At 41.4% G+C, this 15,307-nt stretch overlaps 1 protein-coding gene across 1 annotated transcript in view; it reads right to left on the bottom strand.

Moving 5' to 3' along the window:
• The window catches only part of LOC129811721 (BTB/POZ domain-containing protein 7-like), a 35,278-nt gene extending 25,016 nt beyond the window's left edge, over nucleotides 1-10,262 (bottom strand). Inside the window, exons 1-2 of the mRNA XM_055863263.1 lie at nucleotides 9,918-10,262; nucleotides 1,100-1,326 (exon numbers count right to left, since the gene is read on the bottom strand). Coding sequence (XP_055719238.1) covers nucleotides 1,100-1,181 — 82 coding nt within the window. The 5' untranslated portion in view covers nucleotides 1,182-1,326; nucleotides 9,918-10,262. The remainder of the gene's footprint in view (nucleotides 1-1,099; nucleotides 1,327-9,917) is intronic.
• Nucleotides 10,263-15,307: the final 5,045 nt, after the last annotated feature.

Here is a 15,307-nt window from a genome sequence, read left to right as displayed (position 1 = left end):
CGTCAGAGGCAGCACTGCCAAATAGAAAAGTCTCTCTGCCCTTCCTTCCCTGAGCATCCATCACTGTGACCCACATAGTAGTCATTCTAATACTGTGAATCATCCTCTGTCTATGCCTGCACAGCTAAGCTTACAACCAACAAACATTAGAACCGCGAAGAACATCCAGTTATGTTTTGCAATCTACAGGGCTTTCAACCCAATCAAATCTCCCTGAGCATGGACCTGTCTCTAGAACTACAGACAAGAAACGTGTAACAGGAAAAATAGAATAAATGCCTGGGTTTTTTCGTTAAGCAGACAAAAAAAAAATACACACAAAATTAATAAGCAGCCACTCCTAAAAGGCCATCAATAAGGCCCTGAGGTGATATATAATGAGTGAGGAATTGATGCTTGGAGTCTGAAATGGGAATTAACAGAGGCAGCGGTGGATGATTGAACAGTTCTCTACAAGAGCAGTCAGATCAAATAAAAGTTTAATAGAATGCAGCTAGAACACTTCTGTCACGCCCTGACCAGAGAGCCCTTCGATTCTCTATAGTGGTTTAGGTCAGGGTGTGACTAGGGAGGTGTTCTAGAATGTGTATTTCTATGTTGGTGCTCTTAGTATGGTTCCCAATTAGAGGCAGCTGGTAATCGTTGCCTCTAATTGGAGATCATATTTAGGAAGCCCTATCTCCCACCTGCTTTGTGGGATATTGTTTTGTTACTTCTTCATGTTTCGTTATTTGTTTATTGTTTTTGTTTAAAGTTTCACCAAAATAAAGATGTGGAACTTCAATCACGCTGCGCCTTGGTCCGCTCATTATGACGATTGTGACGACTTCCAGCCCAGCAACGCAGACAGATGACATTCATTTCATAAGTCAAGAAGAAAAAAAATACTTCTGACTGGCAGAACTCTTGCAAAAAATCGTAAGGCTCTCCAGAGGGTAGTGAGGCCTGTCATTCCTGTATCATGCAACACATTTTAAGTATATAATTTATCTATGTTCATATCCTGGCCGTGAAGGTCTGTTGAGGTCACTGATAATCAACACGTTGAAGATTCTTTACTATAATACCCGTAGTGTATGTAAGAACATTGAGACCCTACCTATGAAGGTCTGCTGTATCTGTGCGTTTCCTCCTATACGAGGGGAGCATGAGTGCGAGTAGCTGGATGCATTGGCACCCATTGTTGCTCTTCTTCACTTGTTGTTCTGGGATCTCCCCTCCTGCATGGTCATTCTGCCCAGGCGAAGCACTTCATTCCTCAGCCATCGGCTCCCTCTCTCAGGGCCGGGTCCTCTGGAGCCTCTTTTGACACCCAACCTGCCATGCCTGAGAAGGGGAGATCGAGCAGGGGGGTTAGCTATGGAGTGATTTGATTGTTTTTGAGTAACTCTGTTACTGAGTAAAGTGCCAGTGGATTAAGCCCTGATGAGACTGTTTATACAACTCAAACAGACCAGTCTTAATGCATAACCATACATCCTGGCCAGGGGTGAAGGAATCTGTTACTCAAACTGATCTCAACCTCACATTACTAAAAAATTTAAATAATCATTTTTCAGACAGAGGATAGACACAGTTTTTGCCCCTGAAATTCCTTTTGAAAATGTAAAATCATTAACTTGTATAACACTGCATATATTTGTTATACGTGCAGAGGCTATATGAGGAATAAAAACATCAAAATGTTTATATAATTTAATATCTACATCTAGATTCTAAACCATCCAAAGCTGCTCAACAGTGGCTTAAGGTTAGCACCACTTGAGACTGGTGCACTCTCTCTGCCTGCCCCTCAGGAAATGTTGATTGGCAGGCAATAATAAATGCAATACAGATGTATGGCGATCTTTGTAGGAAACCAGACCCCAGCCCTGTCCAGCCTACCTCTTTTAGACAAAAAGCCCCATACAAACTCCAGCTCAACCACTCTCTGCAGGCCCAGCCCTAGCCCCAGTTCGCCCCTGCACCCAACCTCCCTCTCTTGGTTAGCTCCTCCATTAACCCAACCTGGACGTAACCCTACTCTGAACTGCGTTGGTCAGCAGTTTCTTTGGTTTGAGATCTGAAATAGTAAGTTAACTGTCTGCAAGTCTTTATGCATGTTGGCAAATACAAGTGACAGCTGTTAGTCATGGTGGTCTGCTACAGTCTACTGTCAAAAGATAACACATACATATTTTAGCAGACACTCTTATCCAGATCATTTACATAACTTGAAGCAAAACAATGTTTGTTACAAATCTAAAGATTATATGACCATCAACAAACCCATCCCCCTAACCCCAACAAAGACACGTCCTGACCCTCTGGGAGGCTGGCGGGGAGCTCCAATGCGATAGGAGATCTGCTTTATCTCAGATGGATGTCCCCCCCCCGGCATGCTAATAAATCACTGTGTTTTCCCCCATAGAGCAGCACTATAACCAGCCTCCCAGAGGCCCACTGTAAAACCACAAGCTCTTACTCAACACTCACACAATGGGAAACCAAACATTCACACAAATACACTCAAAACAAATAAAACTAAGTTATGGTTGATCTTTGTTTCATCGGAGTGATTCTTTTAGTTAACCTTTATTTAACTAGGCAAGTCGGTTAAGAACAAATTCTTATTTACAATGACGGCCTACCCCGGGCCAAACCCGGACGACGCTGGGCCAATTGTGCGCCCCCCTATGGGACTCCCAATCACGGCCGGTTGTGATACAGCCTGGAATCGAACCAGGGTCTGTAGTGACGCCTCAAGCACTGAGATGCAGTGCCTTAGACCGCTGCGCCACTCGAGAGCCCAAATGGTGACGTAACTAAAAAAATAAGCCAGGCTTCAGGGAGAATATGGACTGGATTTGTGTAGAGAATTTTTATATCTAGGATAGAGGAAAAAACCCAGATGTGCCGTCTTGTTTACAAAAGGTCCTCTGAGGTGCAGTAGAAAGCAGAGCAACAATGCATCCATCACATCAGCCAAACAACACACTCCCAGCTTTACAGCCAGAGTCCAAAACAATCATCTTGGAGAACCACATTTTCCACCAGGATCCTGGAAGCATATCTTAATGTTTGTAAAACAACAATTTCCTTGAGACGTGGAAACTCGTGTCTCCTCAGCATCTCAAGTCTAACTCCACTCTCTCACTCTGATGTTGAATAGGCAGAGGAAGGATGTCTGAGGGTGTGGGGGAGGGACACAGATGGGCTGGAGCACGGTGCTGGGACGGGCCTGAGTTGGGTTTAGGGAGGGGAGTGGCAAGATGAAAGGCAAGGTTAGCTGGGCTATGTGTCACTAATGAGAGGTGACAGGGGAAAGGCCTCACGCCATGGCACTCCCCATGCCCTCTCTTCCACTCTGTAGCTTGCAAACACACACACCACAGCGGACTGGGTCGCTGTATTTAATCCGCCACTTACACTAAGAAAAAAAGGTTCTGCATAGAACCAAAAAGGGTTATTTTGCTTGCTTCCTATATGACACCCCTTTGTAGGATTCTTTAAAATCGGAACCCCAGAGGTTCTTCTTCACTGAACCAAAATTAGTTCCATATAGAACCCTTGGATTCCATATAGGATTCTAAATAGAACCTTAAGGGGTGCCATATGTGAAGAAAGCATAGAACCCTTTTTGGATCTATCCAGAACCTTTCTTTCTAAGAGTTTACAGAGCAGATAGAGTACCTCAGCCTCCCACAGCACATTACCATACAAAACACCAGGCGGGAATAGGACCAATCTATTATTCAAATGACAGTCAAGTCACTTTATCAATAATTTATATGGATTTCCTTATCAGAGCGCGTAGGAATAGAAAAAAGGAGACAGGCATATCTCTGGGTTCTACTCATATCTTCCTAAAATTCCAGCTCTCCCAAACCCCTCCTGTTCAGCCCTCATTAGATCATCAACAGTGGCTGTCATGCCACAGAGTCCAGCTCACATGTGCGCACAGCCATGAATTTGTATAAGGGAGACAGTAACAATTGGGAGGATTTTACCTACTAAGTACTCTATAGTGAAAGCAGATGCAAAATGTCCATTTGACTTCTGTTTATACAATGCCCCTATAGTCCAGTTGCAGATTGGTCTAGTTTTTCAAATGGTTACTGTGAAAATTAGTTCTATGATCCAAAAGGCACTGCACATTGACAAATCACCATGTCATTGACACCAAGACAGACAGTGGATGACTGAAACACCAGCAGCAGAAAGAGACACGCATTCACTTCCTTGTAGCATATTTTATCCTCTTTGAAAAGCGTCAACATCTTAGCAAAATTTATGCTAGGTTATATTCATTTCCCTGGCGTCAATAAAGCACCAAGGCCATGATAGTAAACTATACCAGTTCAATCATTCACAAGGCAATATATTAGCCTTTAGCGCTCCATGCCCCACAGGGAGTTTCTCTTCATTTACTTACAATGAAGATGTAGAAGGCTATTGATTTCTAAAGTATTCTCTATTCATTTGGGTTGCCCTACCAGTTTATAGCTCAAACATCCATCCAATCACCATTATCATAAAACAAAGCCGTCCCAAGATCCCATCAAAAAGGTCGGGATGTGTGACTCCCTGACCTGGAAATTGAGGTTTGGGACATCACAATGCCATTCTAATAATAGTGGTCTTTTACCAAGACACGTCAGCCAATTGTTGACCAGGAGAGTGAAGGGGGAATAACAAGTAGGCTCTCTCTGCGTCATTTTCATTGTTTGCTTTACTACTGTGCTAACTAATGAGCCGGACTCACACTGTCTGAGACAGCATGTCCCCTCCCCTACATGTCCCTATATCTGGGGCCTTTGCTACTGTATCAGAGAGGTAAAATAAGCCTTCTAATGAAGGGCTGGGATAGCTTGGGGGGGGGGGGAGGTTACTATAGAGCAGGGCACAGAGCTTGTGAGTATGATGACCACAGGGCTGGCCGTGAAATTGATGTGTCTCGGCACCTTCTGCTGAGCTCAGACCTGACCAAGACATCTTTGACCGAACTGACATCATGGATCAATCACCATTCAGTCAGTGACAGGATACACTCTTTCACTCATTTTGTGACCATTTCCAGTACATCTTGACATGTGGCTAGTTTCCTTGTCGTTCTGAAACATTGCCATAAAATGTCTGTTTCACTATGTTGGACAGATTTGGGCCAGAGCTCAGCACAGTCTATTCTAAAGAAAGATGTGAGACCTGACCTGGATTTGATTATTTCCCCTACTTTTCCCTCAGGTTTATGGTCTTTCGTTAGAGGCTCTGCTGAGTCGACAGGCCGAAATGTTTTTGCAGCATAAACTCACTAATCAGGAACAGAACTCTATACATTTTACTCTAAAAAGGGCAGTAAGAAATATCCAGCGATTTGTTTTTATGTAGTCTGTGAGTCACTGGGACAGACTTACAGGGGCATGTAACAAACTGCTTAGCTCTGCAGTGCTCTGGTCCATCAGGCCAATCAGTTGAGCAGTGCAGCCGTTCATTCTACTGATTACAGCCTCTGTTAGGACAGCTACCATAAACGCCCGGAACAGACCAGAAACAGAAGCACACTGGAGTGGTGCGCGGGGTCAGCTGTTTGTTCACACCCGCCCACAATTGCTAATAACTCATCCGCAACCACCAACTATATGCGAAAAAGTGAAAATCTGAGGCCCACACCCAAACCACTAATATAGGATTTGTGCTATGGGCTAAAGTCAAAGACTGCATAATGATTTTTTGACAGGGGGTGCAGGATTTTGTTTTGCCTGATTTACATATATTTCTGCTTATAATTTCTGACATTTTGGTAGGCTATTTGTTAGTCAACTTGTCTATAATTAGATACATGTAGCTTCTCTTTAGTCATTATATGTTGCCCTAGAAGACTAAATAAAACCTTACTTAACAGAATAATGTAATAGATCGATAGAACGAATGCTACAATCTGGTTGACGTCGGTAAAGTTCTCTGTCTTCTTTCGAGGAAGCAAAGATGTTTAGGTACTGGGAAGAAAATACAATAAAGTAAAAACAGCAGCAAAGATGTTTAGGTACTGGGAAGAAAATACAATAAAGTAAAAACAGCAGGAAAGATGTTTAGGTACTGGGAAGAAAATACAATAAAGTAAAAACAGCAGGAAAGATGTTTAGGTACTGGGAAGAAAATACAATAAAGTAAAAACAGCAGGAAAGATGTTTAGGTACTGGGAAGAAAATACAATAAAGTAAAAACAGCAGGAAAGATGTTTAGGTACTGGGAAGAAAATACAATAAAGTAAAAACAGCAGGAAAGATGTTTAGGTACTGGGAAGAAAATACAATAAAGTAAAAACAGCAGGAAAGATGTTTAGGTACTGGGAAGAAAATACAATAAAGTAAAAACAGCAGGAAAGATGTTTAGGTACTGGGAAGAAAATACAATAAAGTAAAAACAGCAGGAAAGATGTTTAGGTACTGGGAAGAAAATACAATAAAGTAAAAACAGCAGGAAAGATGTTTAGGTACTGGGAAGAAAATACAATAAAGTAAAAACAGCAGGAAAGATGTTTAGGTACTGGGAAGAAAATACAATAAAGTAAAAACAGCAGGAAAGATGTTTAGGTACTGGGAAGAAAATACAATAAAGTAAAAACAGCAGGAAAGATGTTTAGGTACTGGGAAGAAAATACAATAAAGTAAAAACAGCAGGAAAGATGTTTAGGTACTGGGAAGAAAATACAATAAAGTAAAAACAGCAGGAAAGATGTTTAGGTACTGGGAAGAAAATACAATAAAGTAAAAACAGCAGGAAAGATGTTTAGGTACTGGGAAGAAAATACAATAAAGTAAAAACAGCAGGAAAGATGTTTAGGTACTGGGAAGAAAATACAATAAAGTAAAAACAGCAGGAAAGATGTTTAGGTACTGGGAAGAAAATACAATAAAGTAAAAACAGCAGGAAAGATGTTTAGGTACTGGGAAGAAAATACAATAAAGTAAAAACAGCAGGAAAGATGTTTAGGTACTGGGAAGAAAATACAATAAAGTAAAAACAGCAGGAAAGATGTTTAGGTACTGGGAAGAAAATACAATAAAGTAAAAACAGCAGGAAAGATGTTTAGGTACTGGGAAGAAAATACAATAAAGTAAAAACAGCAGGAAAGATGTTTAGGTACTGGGAAGAAAATACAATAAAGTAAAAACAGCAGGAAAGATGTTTAGGTACTGGGAAGAAAATACAATAAAGTAAAAACAGCAGGAAAGATGTTTAGGTACTGGGAAGAAAATACAATAAAGTAAAAACAGCAGGAAAGATGTTTAGGTACTGGGAAGAAAATACAATAAAGTAAAAACAGCAGGAAAGATGTTTAGGTACTGGGAAGAAAATACAATAAAGTAAAAACAGCAGGAAAGATGTTTAGGTACTGGGAAGAAAATACAATAAAGTAAAAACAGCAGGAAAGATGTTTAGGTACTGGGAAGAAAATACAATAAAGTAAAAACAGCAGGAAAGATGTTTAGGTACTGGGAAGAAAATACAATAAAGTAAAAACAGCAGGAAAGATGTTTAGGTACTGGGAAGAAAATACAATAAAGTAAAAACAGCAGGAAAGATGTTTAGGTACTGGGAAGAAAATACAATAAAGTAAAAACAGCAGGAAAGATGTTCTGTACAACATGTCCAAATGACATCAGCTTGACCGCTTGTTAGGAAAATGAAAGCTGTGAAAACGACCCAATGTGTTTCTGATGAAATGTCAGTTGGGCTTCAATTAATATTTTACGTGGTCGAAATAATATCAGCATTTATGGTGAAGACAGCACATCTACAGATCGTATCTAACTGAGCATTGAATCCTCTTAAGATGCAGGAAGAAAGAAATCATATTTCTCCACTGTTCCCACTTCCAAATGATGCCTATATTTGGTGTATAATTGTTATTATTAAGACTATAGCCCTATTTGCCCGGAAGTAGTATTACTAGAAAACGTTGGTTATGTATTTTTACCCCAAAATGTCCGTTATTCCAGAGAACGATCCGGAAGGGATAAGTTTTCCAAACTGCCCCCTGTAATTGACAGTTATGACAGAAGCCTGGAGTTTTTTTCTGGGTGTGAAGATATTTCAAGTCCAGGCGGTAAGAGTCTACACTGATAACTTGAGGTTGGTTCCCAAGTTTCTAAACCATACCAAACCATCTTTGGTATAGTGTCACCATAATATTTGAATTGAGGATGTGTGATCATAAACTAGCACCCTGACAAAACAAATCAACTAAGGACACAAAAGGTGGTCTGCATGTTAACGCAACTCATGGAAGCTAGTGAGCCTCTGTGTTATGCTGTGTGTGCAAATGAATGACCTCATCATTCAACAGTCTACCTTGGCATTACAAACAATGAAGGAACTGGATGTCTATGGTAAACAGGCCTGAGCCTGAGTCTTCAGCCAGACTCTCAGGGTGACATTCAACATCTTGGGAAACAAAGCACTGACCTGCTTTTCCCAAATTTGGGTCAGCGTTCAACAGGAACTTTATTTGAGAATAAATCCACTGTTAATAACTTACCACCTTCAGCTCAATCTCTCCAATTCAGGTGACTCACTTCTATTACTTTGGCTAATTTCCCTGTGACAGAAGATATGTAGACCATGCACTTCAATATTGTGGGATATTTCTCACTTTATGCAATAGTTGTCATTTCTGAGTAACTGTCTACATTTGACTCTGTTGCCCAGATAAAATAATTTATCTCGAAGGAAGGAAAGCAGGCACCTCAAGGACACAAAGCTATGGAAGCGTGTAACTAATGGCCTTTGCCAAGTTATAATTTGTATTGGCTTTAGGCCACAGAGTAATCGAGTAAATATATTTTTCATTGATATCTAGGCTCTACACATTCATCCTCACATTGCAAGAAGGATGTATGTGCCTTACTCTTAAATTTATTTTTTATTTTTTTAATTTTCCCAGCTTCTCTAGGACAATATAGGGCAAACCAGTCATGGCATCATTCTAATCAGATGCCTGTGTGAGCCATTCTGATTAATCTCAATTACATAGTGGTGGATTTAAGACTCCATATAACCTAAACATCCTATAGTTATAGGATACAGACAACTAAACATTCTGCTACCTGAGGTATGCCCAAACAGACTAAATTCGAGTTGCCATAGTAGAGGTTCTTAAAATGTTGTTACTGTTGCAGTCAAATTCAAGTTTAATACATTGATCTGCCAACGATGACACAAAAAAAACAACATTCGAATTTTTGACATTGACAGAAATGGGAAACCTCATTTCAACGCCGCATCGTCACTTCAACAGTAGGCTAAAGAGGAAATGTAGCCTAGGCTACATTGTTGCTATAGCGCGATCCGCCAACAACTAATTGGATAGGCCTACAGTATCGATACAGTAGCAATAAATAGCAACAAATGTATAACTATTTGTTAAATTAGTTATTTAATTTTTTTAGAATTTAACAAATGTTCTTGTTAGAGGAATAGCATATGGATCGGACCTTTCAGGGTAGCTGCAACGTAGCCTACAAATAAGATACCTAACTTAAGCCATAACATGAATGTCGTGGAAAGGCTTTGTTAGTATTGTAAGCCATACCACGGAGCCATTGTTGCCTTGCTGACAGCATTTCGAGTATTCCTGCCAAACCCGTCGCATGCCAGCGTCGTATCATGGAATAGCCTAGGTTCGACTGAATCGGAAACAATGACTCACAGTAAAAATGGGCATTATAGCAAACAAGTTGAGTGATAAAAATAAACATTTCGGTAGCATGTTAGCCATGTTCATAACCCTGTAATTAGCCTACATGTCGGTTTCTACGTCCGCTTTGAGTTGCTCTTTGGAGACTTGACAAGTTCAGTAAAAAAAAATATCTGGTCAAAAAGGCATATGGACCTGCGATAGATCATTGATTGATTAGTTTAACGTGTCACTGTACCTTGAACAGACTTAGCTTCTTTCAGAAATGATTCTCCCTTTTAAGTGTATTCCCGAACGAAGTTATGATGATTTCCTTGTAGAATCTTTTTTGTCTTAACCTACGGCACAACTCCCCTTTGTAACAGCGATCATTAAGCATAAATCGACGCCATATACACAGAGAGAATCCTGCATGTGCCTTTAGATCCACTTTGCCTCGACTTTTCAGCAAATTGCAAGTCCTTTTTCCCGAGAATAGAAACTCAAGACGTGTTCCTTAGCTTGGATTGATTTTCCTTAAAAACACTCATCCTTGCGCGGTGGGTGGGTAGTGGTGGTGTGGCCTATCCAGACGCTGTTTGCTGACTGGTTCGAGTCTGGAATTGTCAGCTTGCGAGCGCCGTCTAGCTGTATGTGCAAGCAATACAGGCCAATATGATGATAGGCCTCCGCTCCAGTTTTCATGATATGCATTTTAAAAAGTGCATTTCCATACAGAATGTACCCCAGTGTTTTGCCCAGAAGGCTTTTCTGGTTCCATACTCTGGCCGGCACCCTAGTCTCACTGGGCCATGGCTCCGGCAGACTTGCACTTGGGGCCAAAGCCAGGCCACCAGAGTGGTGCAGCAGTCTAGGCACTGCTTCGAAAGCCAAGTTAACAAACAGATCACTGACCATTTTGAATCCCACCGTACCTTCCCCGGTGTGCAATCCGGTTTCCGAGCTGGTCACTGGTGCACCTCAGCCACGCTCAAGGTACTAAACGATATCATAACCGCCATCGATAAAAGACAGCCGTCTTCATCGACCTGGCCAAGGCTTTCGACTCTGTCAATCACCGTATTCTTATTGGCAGACTCGACAGCCTTGGTTTCTCAAATGACTGCCTCTCCTGGTTCACCAAATACTTCTCATATAGAGTTCAGTGTGTCAAATTGGCGGACCTGTTGTCCGGACCTCTGGCAGTCTCTATGGGGGTGCCACAGGGTTCAATTCTCGGGCCGACTCTTTTCTCTGTATATATCAACGATGTCGCTCTTGCTGAGGGTGATTCCCTGATCCACTTCTACGGAGACGACACCATTCTGTATACATCTGGCCCTTCTTTGGACACTGTGTTAACTAACCTCCAGACGAGCTTCAATGCCATACAACTCTCCTTTTGTGGCCTCCAACTGCTCTTAAACTCTAGTAAAACTAAATGCATGCTCTTCAACCGATCGCTGCCCGCACCCGCCCGCCCGACTAGCATCACTACTCTGGACGGTTCTGACTTAGAATATGTGGACAACTACAAATACTTAGGTGTCTGGCTAGACTGTAAACTCTCCTTCCAGACTCATATTAAACATCTCCAATCCAAAATTAAATCTAGAATCGGCTTCCTATTTCGCAACAAAGCCTCCTTCACTCATGCTGCCAAGCATAACCTCGTAAAACTGACTATCCTACCGATCCTCGACTTCGGCGATGTCATTTACAAAATAGCCTCCAACACTCTACTCAGCAAACTGGATGCAGCCTATCACAGTGCCATCCGTTTTGTCACCAAAGCCCCATATACCACCCACCACTGCGACCTGTATGCTCTCGTCGGCTGGCCCTCGCTACATATTCGTCGCCAGACCCACTGACTCCAGGTCATCTATAAGTCTTTGCTAGGTAAAGCTCCACCTTATCTCAGCTCACTGGTCACCATAACAACACCCACCCATAGCACGCTCTCCAGCAGGTATATCTCACTGGTCATCCCCAAAGCCAACACCTCCTTTTGCCGCCTATCCTTCCAGTTCTCTGCTGTCAATGACTGGAACGAATTGCAAAAATCGCTGAAGTTGGAGACTTATATCTCCCTCATTAACTTAAAGCATCAGCTATCTGAACAGCTTACCGATCACTGCAGCTGTACTCAGCCCATATGTAAATAGCCCATCGAATCTACCTACCTCATCCCCATATTGTTTTTATTTACTTTTTTCCTCTTTTGCACACCAGTATGTGTACTTGCACATCATCATATGTGTGACTAGGGTGGGAAATCTATGTTTATATTTCTTTGTTGGCCGAGTATGGTTCCCAATCAGAGGCAGCTGTCTATCGTTGTCTCTGATTGGGATCATACTTAGGCAGCCCTTTTTCCCACCTTCAGTTGTGGGATCTTGTCTTTGTTTGTTGCATGGGTTGCACTCCTAAGCTTTTCATTCGTTGAGTTGTTAATTGTTTTTTTTTATGGAACATTTTAATAAAGAAAATGTATGTCTACCACGCTGCACCTTGGTCTCATTCGAACGACGGATGTTACAATCTGCACATCTATCACTCCAGTGTTAATTTGCTAAACTATAATTACTTCGCTACTATGGCCTATTTATTGCCTTACCTCCTCACACCATTTGCACACACTGTATATAGACTTTTTCTATTGTGTTATTAACTGTACGTTTGTTTATTCCATGTGTAACTCCGTGTTGTTGTTTGTGTCGCACTGCTTTGTTTTATCTTGGCCAGGTCGCAGTTGTAAATGAGAACTTGTTCTCAACTGGCCTACCTGGTTAAATAAAGGTGAAAAAAACAAACTGCATCTCAGTGCAGGAGGCATCACTATAGTCCCTGGTTCAAATCCAGGTGGAATCCCATCTGGCTGTGATTGGGAGTCCCATAACGCGGTGCACAATTGGCCCGGGTGTGTGTGGGGTAGGCCATCATTGTAAATATGGATGTGTTCTTCACTGACTTGCCTAGTTAAATAAAAGTTTAAAAAAACATCAACTTTACTTTTCAACCTTCATTTACATAACACTTACTAACTGTGAACTTTAACACCTTCTCAAAAAAACATAGATTGTTGATTCTGCTCTTCACAAGTCCTCACTGTCAGCCCTAGCTATGGAAACACATTTTCCCTAACATAAGGGTGTGTATACACTACTGTTACACTGGTGTGACAGTAAAAAAGCATCAAAAGTGCAGTTTATTAATATTTTAAAGTCTGTAAGATGTACAAAGGCTACCATCAAATAGTGGGTCACAAAAATGTAAACAATGGAGCAAATGCATCTTATGATGACATCTATACATGCAAATTTCTATCTGATTTCTAAGCCAACCCAATCTGTTTTGCTCCATAGATACACCCATCGTCAGTTTTGTTGCTAAACAACCAACCCACCTAGATTATTTACCGACATGCAGCTGTGGAATGAAGATAGTTTAAAAAGTGATCTACAATCAATCAAGCCTATAATCAATTAAATAATAGGCTATATACCTAATCAATTAGGCTATTTGCTGGTGTGTTTGGTCTTATGTGTATTTTTAAGCTACAAAAGAAGTAGGCTAGATTGATAGTTGATTGCACTATCGGCTAGGCCAGAGTTTCCCAAAGTCAATCCTGGGGCCACTCTGGGTGCATGTTTTGGTTATTGCCCTAGCACTATACAGCTGATTCAAATAACCAAAGCTGGTTGATGAGTTGGTTATTTGAATCAGTAGTGTAGTGCTAGGGCAAAAACCAAACCGTGCATAAAGTGTCCCCCAGGCTTGACTTTGGGAAACCCTGGACTAGGCTGTGGTCTTTGGTGTGGCATTCACAGTCATCATTGAAGTACCAATGTCCTCCAACGGAGGGCGATATGTTATATGAAATGCATTCAGACTATAGGCATGGATTGTTGTGGAATTTATTTTATAAATATTATGTTTCCCCCTGATTACTTTAATTCACTTGTTATCATAGTAGCCTAGGTGATTATTCAAATATTACATATTTACAACGATTCTCACGTGGTTGGTATAGGCCATAAGTTCCTAAATCTTGTAGGCCTATTTCTCTTTTGCACTTTTCTATTTGCACTAGCATCCTATAAACATTTCCTGAATGACAATATTAATGTGCATTGAGAGTTATCCACTCGGGTCAAATCTGTTGTCATGGATGTCACGTCTTTCAGTTGGACCTCTCAAACTGTAGCATTCGCCCTGAGAATAGAGCTCTCTAACTGTAGCATACGCCCTGAGAATAGAGCTCTCTAACTGTAGCATACGCCCTGAGAATAGAGCTCTCTAACTGTAGCATACACCCTGAGAATAGAGCTCTCTAACTGTAGCATACACCCTGAGAATAGAGCTCTCTAACTGTAGCATACACCCTGAGAATAGAGCTCTCTAACTGTAGCATACACCCTGAGAATAGAGCTCTCTAACTGTAGCATACGCCCTGAGAATAGAGCTCTCTAACTGTAGCATACGCCCTGAGAATAGAGCTCTCTAACTGTAGCATACGCCCTGAGAATAGAGCTCTCTAACTGTAGCATACGCCCTGAGAATAGAGCTCTCTAACTGTAGCATTCACCATGAGAATAGAGCTCTCTAACTGTAGCATACACCCTGAGAATAGAGCTCTCTAACTGTAGCATACGCCCTGAGAATAGAGCTCTCTAACTGTAGCATACACCCTGAGAATAGAGCTCTCTAACTGTAGCATACACCCTGAGAATAGAGCTCTCTAACTGTAGCATACACCCTGAGAATAGAGCTCTCTAACTGTAGCATACGCCCTGAGAATAGAGCTCTCTAACTGTAGCATACACCCTGAGAATAGAGCTCTCTAACTGTAGCATACGCCCTGAGAATAGAGCTCTCTAACTGTAGCATACACCCTGAGAATAGAGCTCTCTAACTGTAGCATACGCCCTGAGAATAGAGCTCTCTAACTGTAGCATACGCCCTGAGAATAGAGCTCTCTAACTGTAGCATACGCCCTGAGAATAGAGCTCTCTAACTGTAGCATACACCCTGAGAATAGAGCTCTCTAACTGTAGCATTCACCATGAGAATAGAGCTCTCTAACTGTAGCATACACCCTGAGAATAGAGCTCTCTAACTGTAGCATACGCCCTGAGAATAGAGCTCTCTAACTGTAGCATACACCCTGAGAATAGAGCTCTCTAACTGTAGCATTCACCCTGAGAATAGAGCTCTCTAACTGTTGCATACGCCCTGAGAATAGAGCTCTCTAACTGTAGCATACACCCTGAGAATAGAGCTCTCTAACTGTAGCATACACCCTGAGAATAGAGCTCTCTAACTGTAGCATACGCCTGAGAATAGAGCTCTCTAACTGTAGTGCATCACACTAGACCTTTAGATAAGTATGTTCACAGTAACTAGACAGTAACCATACTTTCTCTTTCTGAGTCTCAGCAATACCCATAACCCCCTGCTTCCTAGTGACTTATGACACGACACCGCTTGCTGTTATTTTTGTTGTGTGGTTGGTTATTTGAATGTTTGGTGCTGACCTTATTGCCTCCCATGTAATCTGATTATACATTACAAATGTGATATTGCTGATTCTGCACCAGCTAAATATTAACGTAGAATTCATCATCTGTGAATAAACCTTTATCA

This window comes from Salvelinus fontinalis, chromosome 15 (genome assembly GCF_029448725.1).
Source record: "Salvelinus fontinalis isolate EN_2023a chromosome 15, ASM2944872v1, whole genome shotgun sequence".
In the NCBI taxonomy this organism is placed as follows: Eukaryota; Metazoa; Chordata; class Actinopteri; order Salmoniformes; family Salmonidae; genus Salvelinus; species Salvelinus fontinalis.
This window is presented reverse-complemented; position numbering and strand designations above follow the sequence as displayed.